A 15,748-nucleotide genomic window follows, 5' to 3' on the forward strand; every position below is an offset into this window, starting at 1 on the left:
TCAGAAATTTGCAACGAGAAGAAAGACGGAGACAACTATTACGTGTAAGTTACTCAATCAGTGGATTTCCACATTTCAAGATCTCTCTCTCTTTCGCTGACTCATTTTCTAATTCTTTCTTTCGTCAAAGGGTCGTTTTCCTCAACACGATGGTCAAATCAAACCACAATGATCCTCCACCTGCTGGAGGTAAATCAAAATTACGACTTTACTGTGCGTTTATAGACTCCTCGAACACATACAAACCCAATCACCCCTCTCTGGAATCCAAGAAATCATTTGTCCAAAATCCGGACAGAACATCTTAACTATTAAGTGCAAAATCAAGCGTAGAGATAGTTTGATTTGGTAGGTTATACTACGAAAGTAACACAACAAAACCTTAGTATTAAATTCTCGATCAATTTATCTGGTTTTTTAATTCATAAGTTTTTTTCAAGGGGCCCTTTTTCAATATAATTCATAAAATTTCCAATTAGTTTATTAATGGAAGACCTAAACACACTTTTAAAATATTATTTCCAAATTCAAAACACCATAATGCTAAACAATATCTCAATTACGAAGTACTTTTACATATTTTTAATTTTCAACACGTTAATTTAATTTCCATTACTACAGAAAACCACTATACACAACCAAAAACATCAACTCTCCTCTACTTTTACATCTCTATCGATTGACTTCCAACTTCATTTGCATAAAAAAATGAACAATCAATCTTAAAAAACTCAATGTCATATATTCCTTCTTATAATTACTTTAAATCTATTTTAACAACAACCAGAAACAGCCACAGCTATAGTCATACACAAATTTTAACTTCATCCAATATCCGCGCGTAGCGCGGACACGATCCTAGTTAAAGTAATAGTATAAAATCATAAATTTCACGCAAATTAAAAAAGAAGACAAATTTTGGGTTCACAGCCAAAAAAATGTGGTAAAATTTAGCATGTTATTTTATTTGTTATAGTATTTCAAAAGAATTGTATTCATTTGGTATCATACGCAAAGCTCCAACTATATATTTATCAAATCCTAAATTCACAACAAACATAAATCCCCCAAATTGCAATGTAAATTGTCAAAGACGAGAAAACCTAGTAATCATAAATTGATTTATCAAATCCGTACCCATCACGTTTTGTTCTTCCATCACCTCATTTTCCAGACCAAAATGTTAATAACACAAGAGACGATAAACACCATCCATAGTTTCTGCGTTTTACAATTAATAATAGGGGTTAATAATATCGTTTCTCGTTTGAACCCAATGTTAACCGAGTCCACAAACAGATAGATCTTTAACTTGTCTTTGTAGGAAAACATTTCCACCCATTTTTGGATGAACTTTTGTTGTTGTTATTCTCAAATACTAATTTCTTATTCTTCACAAGTTGAGTCATCCACTAGCTAGTGTAATGCTTTTAAAGAATTTTAATAATATTATTGCAGATGACAAAAAAAAATCTTGCACAAGTTGAAATTTATTTTGTGCTTCTTGAAAATTATTTTTATTTTTATTTTTATCAGTGTATTACAGCTTGCAAATTTTTAACTCACATTTTTATCATAACAAATGAAAATCAAACCGAACAAGAATACTGAAAAATTTGAGAACTGATTTCGCGTTTCCGACCGGGGAAAAATTAGAAACGAGAAGAAAACACAGAACCGGACAAGACTTCTCGGTTTAAGATTAAAATTAATAAGCGAGATGCACGCGCGATATAAGCGCGTTGGGGAAAACATAAAGAAAAAGGTAAATTCAATGTAAGAAGACTTTTCAGAGAGACCAAACAACCCATTGTCCGATCAACACCGATCTACTTCACCAGACATGTTCTCACACGTGTCTTTTTCAACTCCGATCTTCGACTTTTACTTCAGACTCTAGTCTCTGTTATGCTCTTCACCATTAACTAAGAACTTAGGTTTAATCGAGATGAAGGGAGAAGGTAAAGTGTTCTTCCTCAAGTCTCGCATGAAATGGATTGGTCTCCTCGGTCTCGTCTTGTCTGCTTTCTCTCTCCTCGTCCATTTTCTTCTCGCCGGATTCACCGACGACTCCATCTCCGATTACTCCATCCCCGTCACTCTCTTCTCCTGGAGACCCGTCTTCGATAATCCTAGATTCAACCGACATGTAAACACTTTGTTTCTTTTTGATCTGTTTCTCTAGTGTTTTAAGTGGATCTCCATCGTTGATGAGAGAAAAGAGATTAATATAGAATCAAAAGAGAACATTTTTATTTAATTGTCTCAAGTGGGCCATTCATCTTTTGTTGCGAGTATCTTCATTTTTTTTCACAGGAACTCACATCTTCTTTCCAAAGATAATATAGAAATCGTTTTAATGTTTTGCTTTCCTTAAAAAAGTTGTAACCTCTGTGTTTGTAGCAATAATAATGACTCTATTGCCTTTCTTGGTTTTGTAAGTTTATTTTAGATATTGGATCAAGATTTGTACTTATTTATGTAATATTCTTGTGTGTTTGTCTTTTTGATCTTAGAACTTCCTTTTTGATGTATGTTGCAGACTCCACTGTACAGAAGACTCTGGGGTCCAACAAGGCATGTGGAGTCATTACTTCCCTATGCTATTCCAAGAGGCTACCACTCAGGTTTGCTTCTTTTTAGCTTAACTCATGTTTCTCTTCCTACATTGTTGGATCTGGAACTGAATCTTTGAGATTTTTTTTCTTTTGGAGTTAAGTCTTAACTTGGAATGGTAGTTGACCTTGTTGTCTTTTGTGTTTAAGTATCTCATTCTGTTTAATCTGGTGGTGACAGATCCTCCGGCAAGGACAAACGGTTTTGTTTTCGTTAGAATACAAGGTGGTTTCCATGAGATTAGAAACTCGGTAAGAACAAAAAAAATTCAAATCATCTTGATTCTTGACAGTGTGACACTTCTCATGGGTTTTAACTATGGTGATATTTTAGATTCCTGACGTTGTAGCTGTTTCTCGGCTTCTTAATGCCACTCTTGTCATCCCTGAGATCCAATCAACAACTAGCAGCAAAGGGATTAGCTCACAGTTTAAGAGCTTTGCATATCTATACAACGAAGAGCACTTCATGGCTTCACTTGCAAATGACGTTAGAGTTGTTAAAACCCTCCCCAAGAATCTCAAATGGGCTAGGAGAAAGAAACAGATCCCTTCCTTTAAAGTCTCTTACGGATCTTCTCCTTATTACTACTTACACCATGTTCTGCCTGTTCTCATTAAACACTCGGTCGTTGAACTAGTTGTCCCTCACGGTGGATGCTTACAAGTAAACCAAAAAAATAAAAAAAAACTCTTATCTTCTTAACAATCATTCCTCTACAGTATTAATCTTTGAGTATCTTCTGATATAGGCTATACTTCCTACTAATCTTGAAGACTATCAAAGGCTGCGGTGTAGAGTTGCTTTCCACGCCTTACAGTTTAGGAAAGAGGTTCAAGAACTCTCCACCAAAGTGTTGCAAAGGCTTAGACCTTTGGGAAGACCTTTCATCGCTTATGATCCAGGGATGACAAGAGAAGCTTTGGCTTATCATGGCTGTGCTGAACTCTTCCAGGTACTTTTGAAGTTTTACCATATTGTACTTTTTGGAAAAAAAATAGTATGTTAGGACTTAAGTGTCTAATTGCATTTTGGAGCTGCTTGAAGGATGTTCACACTGAGTTGATTCAACATAAACGAGCGTGGATGATAAAACGTGGGATTGTCAAAGGAAAACTCTCTGTAGACTCAGCCGAGCAACGCCTCCAGGGCTTATGTCCTCTCATGCCAGAAGAAGTAAGCAAGCAAGAGTATTCCTTATTTACAGATTTCATTTCATATAATGTAACAAAACACAGGAACTTGGCCATTGTGTCAGAGGTCCCCAGTTCGAGTAACCGCTGAGACGAAACTAATATTATATGATGTGGTTTCAAAAAGAATATACAAAACCTGTATTGAAAGCTTTTGGACCTCTCTTTCTCTCTCAGGTTGGTATACTTCTAAGAGCTTATGGATACTCATGGGACACAATCATATACGTAGCTGGAGGAGAGGTATTCGGAGGGCAGAGAACGTTGATTCCATTACACGGCATGTTTGAAAACGTTGTTGATAGAACTTCTCTTAGTACTGGATGGGAGCTAGCTAAAATGTATGGTCGTGAGTCAAAACATAAAGACATCAGACCAAAGACACCTCCTTCGGTCGAGGAAGAAACCAAACATGACTCGTCGAAGAGCATAAGACAAAGGCCTCAACCTCTTCCGCCTCCACCAGCTAGACCAAAGTACTACAACATAGAAGGTTGGTGGGGTTGGGTGGCTGAGAGTGACAACGAGCCTGAGAACACGGTTATTGAGTTGAGAACTAACGCTCACAAGCTGTTGTGGGAGGCGATTGATTACGTTGTGAGCGTTGAAGCTGATGTGTTTGTACCGGGGTTTGATCGTGATGGGAAAGGACATCCGAGTTTTGCTAGTTTGGTGATGGGTCATAGGCTTTATCAGTCTGCTTCCGCTAAGACGTTTAGACCAGACAGGTAATGTAATGTAATGAATGTTATTATCATACTCATAGATTAATGTTTAGTGATCTTGACGTTTGATTATGCTTGCAGGAAACAAACTGCAATGCTTTTGGAAGAGATAAGAGACCATATGTATGAGGCCAATCACACTTGGATAGCATCTGTTAGGAAGCTTCTGAAGAAAAGTATACTTGAGGGTCTAGTGGAATCTTCCAAAAGATCAAAAGCCTTTAGTTTTCTTTCGCATCCTGTACCTGAATGTTCTTGCATTAAGCGGGATCATAGGGTTTCAAACGTGTCACTGATTGAAGCGGATCTTGGGGTGACACACCGTTGTCCGCAAGGGATGGATGGTGCTGTAAGATCAAAGGATAATAAGAATGCAGAGAAAGAAGAGGATCTTGATGAAGAGGACTTGTCTTCTTCAGGGTTTTTCTTTGGTCATAAAGAAAGTGGAGGGAGCAGTAATAGTAACAATGAGACTGTAAATTCTGAAGCTAACAACAAGGAGGAAGGGCAGCTTGAAGATCAAGAAGAGCTTGAGGGTGGCGAAAGATAAGCTGAGAACTTGATTGTTTTTTTTGATTGAAAATGCAATAGCTTATTATGTAGACAACGAGCACGTCCTAAGTACCAAGTAGATCTAACTAGGAGAGCTCACTTCTTGGGTTGCAATATTTTCATCTTTTCTCAAAATTAGTTTATAGCCTGGTCATTAGGTTTGTGTATTAGAAGAGACATCTTTTTGGTGATACAATTTTACAATAGTTCAGTGTGTGTTTAAGTGATTTTTATGAACATAGTTCTATGGAACATGATCTCAAACTCAGAGGCAACAAGATGAATGGTTTCAACTTTTTCTTTGAATGATAGATTTTTGGTTCCAATAGGTTTGTATAGACCTGTGTTTGTACCATTGCCATCAGGCCCATCACCGTGTAATAATCCAAGTGTGTGCATGAGTAAAGATAGAGAACTGAATCTGTCATTAAAAACTCCTTGTAACACAAGATACTCAACACTTAGTACGGAATCAAACAATCTCAAGAAACTGTGATACAAATACAAAATCAGCAAGCGTAAAAAACAATAACCAAACCCGCAAAATACAAAGCGAGGCCCTTTGCAAACCAATGCTGGGAACAGAAAGCAAGACCTATAATCACACAGTGGTTCGTCATTATGGAGAAGAGTACCGTTTTATATACACACTGTACCTTTGGTGAAATCTTTGTGAAGTCTGGGAACGAATGTTTCAAAGAGACTTCTGCTAAATACCCTCTCGTTTTTGTCTTGCACGGAGCAACCTTCAAATAGATATATATCTTCATCCTTATCGTAAAAGGCAATAGGATGATTTCACATGGTTATGCCAGGCCGCAACGTTTTGCCCGTCTACCGTGACCCAGTCCACAACAGTTGCAGCAGGTTGTTCGTACCATTCGTCCAGCTGCATTCAAATACAACACAATGCTGTTTATTACCCCAATCCAATCATTAGTGTGCCTAAACTATGACTATTAATTCCGTGATAACCATGTCCAGATCACTTAGGAACCCATCACCTTATGTCATACATCAAGAATGACTTGATCGATGGGGGTAAGAGAATAGTATCATAATAATAACAGTGAGGTTAATATAGTTTAAGGAGTTGAGTTGCTTACCAAACCCCACACGTGTTTGCAGTGCTCCAAGGAAGCTTGAGCATTCAAGACCGCAGTCTTGAGCTCAGGCAACCATTTCTCTGTTATTGTATTATCTTGTTCTGTGGCAAGATCTAAGCAATGCTTGGTTGTCCTGCACATTGTATCCTCGCATAAAGAATGGATCAAGCAGAAAAGTAATATGGCATAACTGAGATGATAACGGCGCATCATCCACACGATAGAAGCACGACTTACCTTTCATATTCTTGCTGGGCATGGTAAGCATGGCTTAACAGAGATCGACCACTTTCAACTAAATCCTGACGTATATCCACCAAGTTGATTGCCTTTGCTAAATCTTCCAACACACATGCCTCGGAGCCACGGAGCCTCAAGCAGAACTCAAGAGACTCTAATACTGATGCCAAACTTGCATCAGAACCCTCCAAACCTTTATATAAAGCAAGAAAAATTGGTTACAGAAATCTCTTATACTGATGTACTACAGATGCTTCAGTTTTCTTGCACTCTTTTACATTATTGCACTACATCTCATTAAAACCACAACATGAGAACAATGCAGGTAAAGGGATAAGATAGAGCCATTCAAGTAGATAGTGAATAGTAATAGTTTTCACACCTTAAATTTTGGCCCTCAAAATCATTTTTGCGAGGGATTCGCTATTCAGTGACTGCAATAGGGGGAAAAAGAGACTCACCCGTAGGATATTGCAGGGCAGCGGAAATGCGGCATATAGAAGGAATTGCGGATGGATCTCTAGCACCAGCTCTTGCAGTCAACAAAGCAGCATTCTTCTCTGCTGCCGCAACAGCTTCAGGTCCTGTTGACCCATTAGCTCCCATAGACTCCAGAAGGGCCTGATTAAGAAAAAGAGAAATAGATATGAACTTGATGGTAGCTGTAACATCCACGTTTGCTAAAACAAAACAGCACGGAACCTAGTTATCAACATTCCGCTACAGAAAACAAAAACCATGAATTGGCAAAATTCCCCTATGCTTCATGAATATTAAACTCGCAGTTGAAAGAATCCTTGTGTGACAAACCACAATTTTCAATTTGAAACTTTCAGTCCTATCCAAATAATATCTCTCTTGTCCTGTGTAATATAAATCTTACAGACTGTGATCAGACAGACAGGGAGAGGAAATGCAGACCTGTGGAGTTGCTGGAAGCATATAGAGGGTGTTATCAGGACTCTGGAAGAAAGCAGTCACTTCTTTCTCAATAAAATCTTTAGCGTTCTTTGAAATGTCAGCAACAATTTCACTAGCTGGAATTATAGTGGTCATTGCGTATTCCCTTGCAGCTAGTGGCTGCTGACTCCAGAATGCAGCAGCATCCTGGGCAAATCATCACAAGGAGTCAAGCCAATCGCAAGTAACAAGGAGTCAAGCAAATCGCAAGTAATATGTTTACAGTTCAATAAAAATATTAACTGGAATGTTACCATGTTGGCCTTGAGAAGAGTGGTATATATGGTTTCAAGTTCGGATCTGCGAGCATCGAATTCTTCAATTTTCTTCCACTTTTGTTTTAAGGAATGTTCAGCTTCTTTTCTTTCAGCGGATAATTTATTCAGTCGTTGTATTTCAGATATCAATGTATTTAAGCTAGCCCTCAACCCAGCAGCTTCTCGTTCCTTGCCCCATACGTCCAACTGCCAAGAATATATAATTAACTCCGGTGTTGGTAAACATAAAAGTATCAATTGCATAAGCCATTAATGACAGAGGGGCAGTTGGAGAGAGCGTATTTTAGAGAACTGAACAAAGATGTATAAATTGAATAACTCTAATTAGGGAAAGTTGGAAACCAAAGGAGTATCTTGCATTTACCTCCAATTGCCTAAGATTTTTAACATTCTGTGACGTGCCTCCACCAACAACTGAATGTGAAGAAACTGCGTCAGCACTTCCATGCAAACGGTTTTTAAGTTTCTGACATAAAACCCGAGCTTCTGCGGCCTTGTTTAGCGCATCTTCAGTTCCCAAAAATTGTTGCACATGTGCTTTCTGGATACAAGCATGCGTACAAGATGAGATAAATGGATTCTAAACGTATATCATACAGTGTAACAAGTGTAGTAAATGCAGCATCTGACCAAAAGAAAATCCATAAGTGCGAACTAAGCCATTGCTAAACAGAGAGCCTGTCCTTTCTAAACATTCTATGCTGAAATAGCCAGAAAGAAACAAAAAAAAAGGAATCAGATAAGGGGATCAACCTGCCGTTCAAGGAGCTGGTTGTTTGATCCTTTGGAATTAGTATCTGTGGGTATCTTCCCATTACCATTAAACTGATAACTTAATGGCGAGCTTACATCAGAAGAAGAAATCTCCATCACACGGTTGTTTTCGTACTTATACCTGTAGAATAGGTTGATATCAAATAGCTTTCATTAGCTAATCAATATACTGGAACATGAATTTCAGAGGGTGCATATATTTCATTCAGTAAAAGAAAAAGAATCAAGTATAGATATTATTGATCGAACGCGTAAGCAAGCCCAGGAACAGCCTATATCAACCAGATAAGACACATTTGGATGAAAGTTAGCTGCCAACGACTCAGACCAAGTTAACTATCACTTTGCATAATAGGTTGGATAATCTGCCTCTACAGTTTCAATAAATCAGTAGAAATAGTATGGAAGGTTCGCATTCAAGTGAATTAAACCCAGCTGAAGCAGAATTGCACACTTAGAGAAGACGCACAGTAAGGAAATAGAGAGGCACCTCAATGTTTCGGCATCAGCTCTGATATCAACCCTCTCTATCTCCTTGGATATTAGGGTCTTAAGGCGTAGGGTGTGTGCAGCAATAGCCTGAAGGAGTAGAGGAGGGCTACTCAGGCAGTTCATTATAACACCTCTCATCTCATCAGATATTTCTCCATCATATTCAAAACTCAGCTTGGCAGTTTCCACCTCAGGATGCGAATGAATCCCGTTTCCTTCGTAAGCAGGGAAAGAGTTACATATTCTGTCAACCATGTGCGACGCAAGTGACTCACAAGCTCTCCTGATACTCCGTTCCCGGGCTGTTTCAACGAGAATGACATCATCCGCCGACTTACTTCCTCTCACAGAGGAATAAACAGCTTCCCTCTCGCTGTTAGTGCTGACTTTACTCGACAAATCACTCAAAGAATCCAAACTCGACCTCTGTGCATTCCTCGCTTGATTAACGTACACTTGCAGCCTTTTGTGATACTCTGCGAATATCCTCGCTGCTTCGTCACATTGCTGATCATAAGCTTCCAACATTACTTGCTTATGCCTACAAAAAATAATAAAATCTCATCAAACGATTCAAAACCAAACATGAATACTTTCAGATCTCTTCAAAACCAAACCTGTAACTAGCCCTCTCATCAAGCATCCTCTTCCTTTCAGCTTCCTCCCTCGAAACCTCAAGCATTCGAGCTTTAAGATCCTTTCTCTGCCTCCTCACAACGTTCCTCAACCTCTCAACCTCTTTCGCAGCCGCCTCTCTTTCACACAACGCAGCCTCTCTACTCTCCGCAGAACTCAAACTCTCCCCACCAAAGGCCTTCTCTTTCCTCTTCCCTTTAACCTTACTCTCCTCCTTAACCGGATTAGCATCACTCCCACCACCATGAACCGTGATGTTACGCCTAATGCTCTCAACAGTCTTCTCAGACTTGGCTCGGTTCATCAGAAAACTCCAAACGGGAATCATGTTCCCTCTACAAACCTTCCTAATTGCATCAACGGAAGGCACATGGGACTTGCTCCGGTAACCCATTTCCTTCTGGAGCCATTCTAGTATGGCTTCTGGCGTTGGAGCTGAGCTAGATACGCTCTGCATTTCTATGAACCGTTTTGATTGTAAAGGAGAAGCCTTTAGGTTTCGACGAGTGTTGGCATTTGGAAGGGGGCGCGTGCGATGTTAGGGTTTTGAAGTCGTCGGCGATTGAGCACCCGCAGATTGAGGACGAGCAGATCTGGGAACCTAGAAGAACGATAGAGAGAGAGAGAGAGAGAGAGAGCGATTCAGTGATGATGAGGTTTCTCACTCTGTGTTCTCCAGATTTGAATTGAAACGAGTTCGGGTCCGGGTCCGGGTCCGGGTCGAACCGTTTTGTAGGTGATCGATTGATTTGTAGATAGCGCAAAACAAAATCATGGGGATAAGTTTAAATTTCGAAACAAATACAGGGGTATACTGAGAAACTCTATTTCCTGCAGGGTGGTGGCAGAAAAACAAAACCGAACCAAACCAAAAGTTTCAAAAAAATGAATTTATGACTATCTTTTTTTTTTTTTTTTTTTTAATGAGTAACTTTCTCTCTAGTAATCTACCATTCTCCTCTAAGTGTCATTGTCCCTATGTAAATGTTGACTATATATATTTTTTTTTTATGACTATCTTTCTTTCTCTAGTAATCTACCATTCTCCTCCAAGTGTCATTGCCCCTATGTAAATGTTGATTCTAAATGCTTTTAATTAGCCTAGCCAAGGCACGAGAAGGATTCAAGACTATCCACGCGAAGAAGCAGAGCCACCAATGAATAGCTGATAATTAACGCTTGAATTCTTAAGTTTTAAATGGAGGAATAACACTTAAGAATAAGACGACTGGAATAGCTAAAGATGTATTCAAAAAAAAAAAGAATAGCTATATAGAACAAGTTTTTTCTGGTTTTCTTTATTTTTAAAATATTAGGATACCACAAAGGAGTTATTTCATTCTACATCAGTCATGTTCAGCTTTTCAAAAAATCTTAAGAATCTGAAGCCTCTTATTAGGGAGTTTGAAAGAGATAAGCTAGGAAACTTAACAAAAAAAGTAACAAAAGATATGGAGTTCTCTGTGAAAAGCAGAAAAGAATTCTTTCCAGCATAACAAATATTACTATTCAGGAAGAAACAAATGCCTATGAGAAGTGAGTGCATATTGCGGGTCTAAAAAAAGATTTTCTTCAACAAAGAGAAAATTTACATTGGTTGGATGTTGGTGATCAGAATAACAAATGCCATCAGAACGAGACAAGATCAAAATACTATTCGGGAAATCAAATGTATAGATGGTAACATTGCAAAAACTCAGAATGATATTAAACAGGAGGCATAGCGATTATTCTCAGAATTTATGAATCTTCAGCCTACGGATTATCATGGAACTACAGAGGAAGAACTACATGACTTGCTGGAGTTTAGATGTACTCTGGGGGACTGTTGTAAGTTGGAGGCTGAGGTTAAGGAGGAAGAGATTCGCAAAGTGCTATTTGCTATACCGGCTAACAAATCATCAGGTCGTGATGGATATGCATGTGAGTTTTTCAAAGCATCCTAGCCTATTATAACTAAAGATTTCACAGTGGCGATTTCGTTGGTGTTCAGATATGGGTTTCTGCCTAAGGGAGTAAATTCCACTATTCTTGCTTTGATACCGAAGAAACTTAAATATTTGGAGATGAGAGACTATAGGCCGATTGCTTGCTGAAACGTCCTATACAAGGTTGTGTCCAAAATCATAGCAAATAGATTGAAGATACTGCTACTGAGGATCATTACTGAGAACCAGTCATCATTTGTGAAGGGGAGACTGCTTATGGAGAATGTGTTACTGGCCTCAGAGCTAGTGAAGGATTATCATAAGGAATCAATTTCTCCAAGATGTGTAATGAAAATCCAAGGCGTTTGACTATATTCTGTGGAGCTTTGTTCTGAAGAGTTTGGCAGCTTTGGGATTTCCTGAGAAGTTCATCCACTGGATAAAGCTTTGTATAACTAGTCCTTCATTCTCGGTTCAAGTAAATGGGGATCTAGTAGGATATTTCCAGAGTGCTAGAGGTCTGAGACAAGGTTGTTCTTTATCTCCTTGCCTGTTCGTGATTTGTATGAACGTCTTGTCTAGTAAAATAGACAAAGCTGTAAAGGAGAAGAAGTTCAGGTTTCACCCGAGCTGTTCCTCCCTTTTTCTTACCCATTTTTGTTTCGTTGATGACCTCATGGTATTTGTAGAAGGGTTTAAAGAGTCAGTCGAAGGAGCTCTATATGTGTTTAATGAGTTTGCAATCTGGTCAGCACTGAAAATTAGTTTGGAGAAGTCCACGATATACATGGTTGGGGTTTCGGTAGATGAAAAGAGGAGAATTCTAACATACTTCCCTTTTGAAGAAGGTGATCTTCCAGTCAGATATTTGGATCTTCCTCTTATGATTCAGTCTATGAGAATGCAAGATTATCATCCTTTGGTGGAAAAAGTAAGAAATAGGATCAACACTTGAACGTGTAGATTCTTATATTATGTAGGAAGATTGCAATTGATCAAAACAATATTGATGAGCATTGTAAACTTATGGACTGTTTTTCCGTTTACCAAGCCGGTGTATTAAAGAAGTTGAACAATTGTGCTCTGCGTTTCTATGGTCAGGGCCTGAACTTAAATCAACAGGTGCTAAAGTTGTTTGGACGGATGTGTGTACGGTAAAGAGTGAAGGTGGGTTGGGAATAAGAGCTCTCAAGGAAGTAAATAAGGTTTATGGGCTGAAACTAATATGGAGAATGCTCTCGGATGAATCATTATGGGGGAAATGGATAAGAGTCAATCTGCTGAAGAAGAAAACCTTCTGGAAAGTGAATATGAAAACGAAAACTAGATCCTGGATGTGGAGAAAGATGTTAAAATTGAGAGACTTTGCTAAAAGCTTTTATAGGAAAGAAGTTGGGAATGGTCTTGTATGATAGATGGTTTGAAAGAGGTGTTCTCTCGGATATACTGGGGGAGAGAGGCATCATAGGCATGGGAATTAGAAGGAAATCTACTGTGGAGGATGCAATCATGTGTAACTGGAGAAGAAGAAGGCATCATATGGAGCAGTTGACTGACATTGGAGCTGACTTAAATAGAGTAAACGGAAACTTGAGTCATCTGGTGGAGGATGTTAGCTTGTGGAGAAGAGAGTCAGGTTACACAAGAAATTTTTTGACTCATGAGACTTGGAGTATATTGAGAGACACCAAGGCGAATTGTGATTGGGCTAGAGGTATCTGGTTTTCTCAAGCTACTCCAAAGTATGATTTTATGGCTTGGTTGGCTACACTGAATAGGCTTTCCACTATAGATAGAATCTCGCGGTGGAGTCAAGGAGTTGATACAACTTGTGTATTATTGAAGAACGCAGCGGAGTTGAGGGATCATCTATTTTTCGAGTGTTCATACTCTTTACAGATTTGAGAATATCTCGCTAAAGGGATTTTGCTCGACTCTTATACAAATAGTTGAGCTACCATTCTACAGTTAATCTCTGATAGGAAGATGGAGGAAAAGAAACTGTTTTGCATAAGATATGCGTTCCAGGCTGCTATGTATGCTCTGTGGCGTGACATGAACAAATTGAAACATGGGGATAAACTTATGCCCATGGAAGTGCTGAAGAAGATGATTGATAAGGGTGTGAGAAATAAATTTAACTTGGTGAGATCGAAGGGAATAAGAGGCGTGGAAGGTGGGTTACAATTTTGGTTTGTTACAAGATTGTGAATAGCTTAAAGTTACAATAGTCTAAGATCAATATTTTAGTAAAGTCTTTTATACAAGGATGCACTTGATGTAAAGAGTTCTTTTTGATGAATAAAATTTTAACATTCATTCAAAAGAAAAAAGTTTTTTTTGAAAACTTGCTCATTCTTCAAAAACTGAACAAAACTTCGGAATTTTTCACAAGAGTGTTGGACAATTGTTATTTGTAACATATTTATACTGTATTGTTTCCATACATTTTTGAAACACAACCTAACTTGTTTCAGTATTTGTTTGTATTCTCTAACATATGTATGTTTCAAATAATATAAAAAATTTTAAAATAGACATTCGGAAAAAAATCATATGTTTACTGAAACTTTGCCAAGTTCTCAGAAAATTTTCTCAAAAGTCTCGGAATTTTCACGTGTTTAACAAAAAATTCATATACAGTATACACTTTAAATTGTAGAAACTGAATCTAACTCTGCCATCCTAAATTCTAATAGCCATTTTAAGTTTCTTCAAAGCTTATATACTTTTATTTGGAAAATCTCTATTATGAATCCTAATGTACGCGAGTCAGTTGTTTTTCTCTTTGTTTTTTAAGTTTCTTCAAAATATTTTAAGTTTCTTCAAAGCTTTATTTGTTTTTTAAATCTCATTTTAATATTTTTGTTACACAAAAACTATCATTTTAAAATTTCAATGCAAATTATATTTATTTTCAACTTAATATTAATATAAAATTGTATTAATTTTTATAAATAATTTTTATTTATACTAAATACTATTGGTCCAATTGATGTAATTAATAAAACATAAATGTATTTTAAACATAGGTCTATGAAAAATGGGAGTAGTATAAGAGCAATTCCAACAATAGATTGTAGTAGGAGTTCTTAGAATTAAAATAAAAGATAAAATCATAAATACACGAAAGAAAATGAGTAAAAATTCTAAAAACTGAATTTTGAGAACCTATAGAATACTTAAAACAAGTATCAATCTGTTATTTTTAAGGAATTTGTATCATATAATCTGAAAAACTTTAATTCGCTCTATACAAATAACAACCTAATAGCTAGAATATATTATATATTAACTGAATTATGGACGAAAATAGATTTTGGAAGCAAATAGATCAATCTTCTATACCTCTCCTTTATCTTTCTGTCTATGTTAAAATCCTTACAATTATTCACCGTACTCAAATTATTTTCTTTCAATCTATTCAATAAAAATTCTGCAACTAAATAAATATATTTTAAAAATATGTCTATGTTTTTCTACATATAACGTGATTTGCTTTTTTTCTTAAACGGCTATATATATATCTAGAATACATAAAATTTGTTTGATTATATTCTATATTATTTATATAGAATAGAATATATTTTCAATTATAACATTTTATTTTCATATTCATCTTCAGCTTCATCTTCTTATTCATTTCTCTTTTCTTTCTACTCTTTTTCTTTCTCCTCTTCATTCTTATTTTCTTCATCCTAACATACTCATTTATATTGTACTAGGTTAAGATCTACGCCTTACGCGAAATGAACATTGCATATACAAATAATTTTTACATATTATTATTTATTTTCTGTTTATTTATGTATTATATTTATAATTAAAGAACATAAATCAAAACAATATCACTTGTTTATTTATAATATGTTTTGGTAAATAAATCAAAACAATTATTTTATTTATTTATATAGTATATAATTAAATTTCAATGATATTGACATAAATAAATAATATATTTTAATATAAATATTTATTGTTTAGACTTCCTACTCATATGATTTTATTAACATTTGTATATTTTCTGTAACCAAAACATTAAAACAATTAATCACGAAATTTTCAATATGATATTTTTTCATTGCAAATTTCAAAATTAAAATGTTAGGGTCTCAATACTTTTCAATGAAAATTTTAAAATTAACATATTTATGTATTTTTATATGGTATAAAGTTTAATTTCAACAATATAAAAATAGATAAGTATATACATTTAATATGAATATTTATTAAATGAGACTTCATATT

The 15,748-nt window shown here is 36.5% G+C and overlaps 1 protein-coding gene and 1 pseudogene across 1 annotated transcript; one reads left to right on the plus strand and one right to left on the minus strand.

Annotated features, from left to right (window-relative positions):
* The first annotated feature begins 1,602 nt into the window (after nucleotides 1–1,602).
* On the plus strand, nucleotides 1,603–5,338 carry LOC106349106 (O-fucosyltransferase 27). Its single transcript, XM_013789015.3, has 8 exons — nucleotides 1,603–2,149; nucleotides 2,543–2,627; nucleotides 2,797–2,867; nucleotides 2,950–3,282; nucleotides 3,368–3,571; nucleotides 3,664–3,792; nucleotides 3,987–4,537; nucleotides 4,616–5,338. Exons 1-8 carry the CDS (start codon nucleotides 1,949–1,951, stop codon nucleotides 5,082–5,084), a joined length of 2,043 nt encoding a protein of 680 aa, XP_013644469.1. The 5' UTR covers nucleotides 1,603–1,948; the 3' UTR covers nucleotides 5,085–5,338.
* Nucleotides 5,339–5,492: 154 nt separating this feature from the next.
* LOC106349107 lies at nucleotides 5,493–10,252 on the minus strand (annotated as a pseudogene).
* Between the last annotated feature and the right edge of the window lie 5,496 nt (nucleotides 10,253–15,748).

The sequence above is a fragment of the Brassica napus genome, chromosome A6 (genome assembly GCF_020379485.1).
Source record: "Brassica napus cultivar Da-Ae chromosome A6, Da-Ae, whole genome shotgun sequence".
In the NCBI taxonomy this organism is placed as follows: domain Eukaryota; kingdom Viridiplantae; phylum Streptophyta; class Magnoliopsida; order Brassicales; family Brassicaceae; genus Brassica; species Brassica napus.

Coding starts and splice junctions, on each gene's coding strand:
- LOC106349106 (XM_013789015.3), top strand. CDS start 1,949: ATGAAGGGAGAAGGTAAAGTGTTCTTCCTCAAGTCTCGCATGAAATGG. Junction 3,283..3,367: donor CTCACGGTGGATGCTTACAA/GTAAACCAAAAA, acceptor CTTCTGATATAG/GCTATACTTCCTACTAATCT. Junction 3,572..3,663: donor GCTGTGCTGAACTCTTCCAG/GTACTTTTGAAG, acceptor AGCTGCTTGAAG/GATGTTCACACTGAGTTGAT.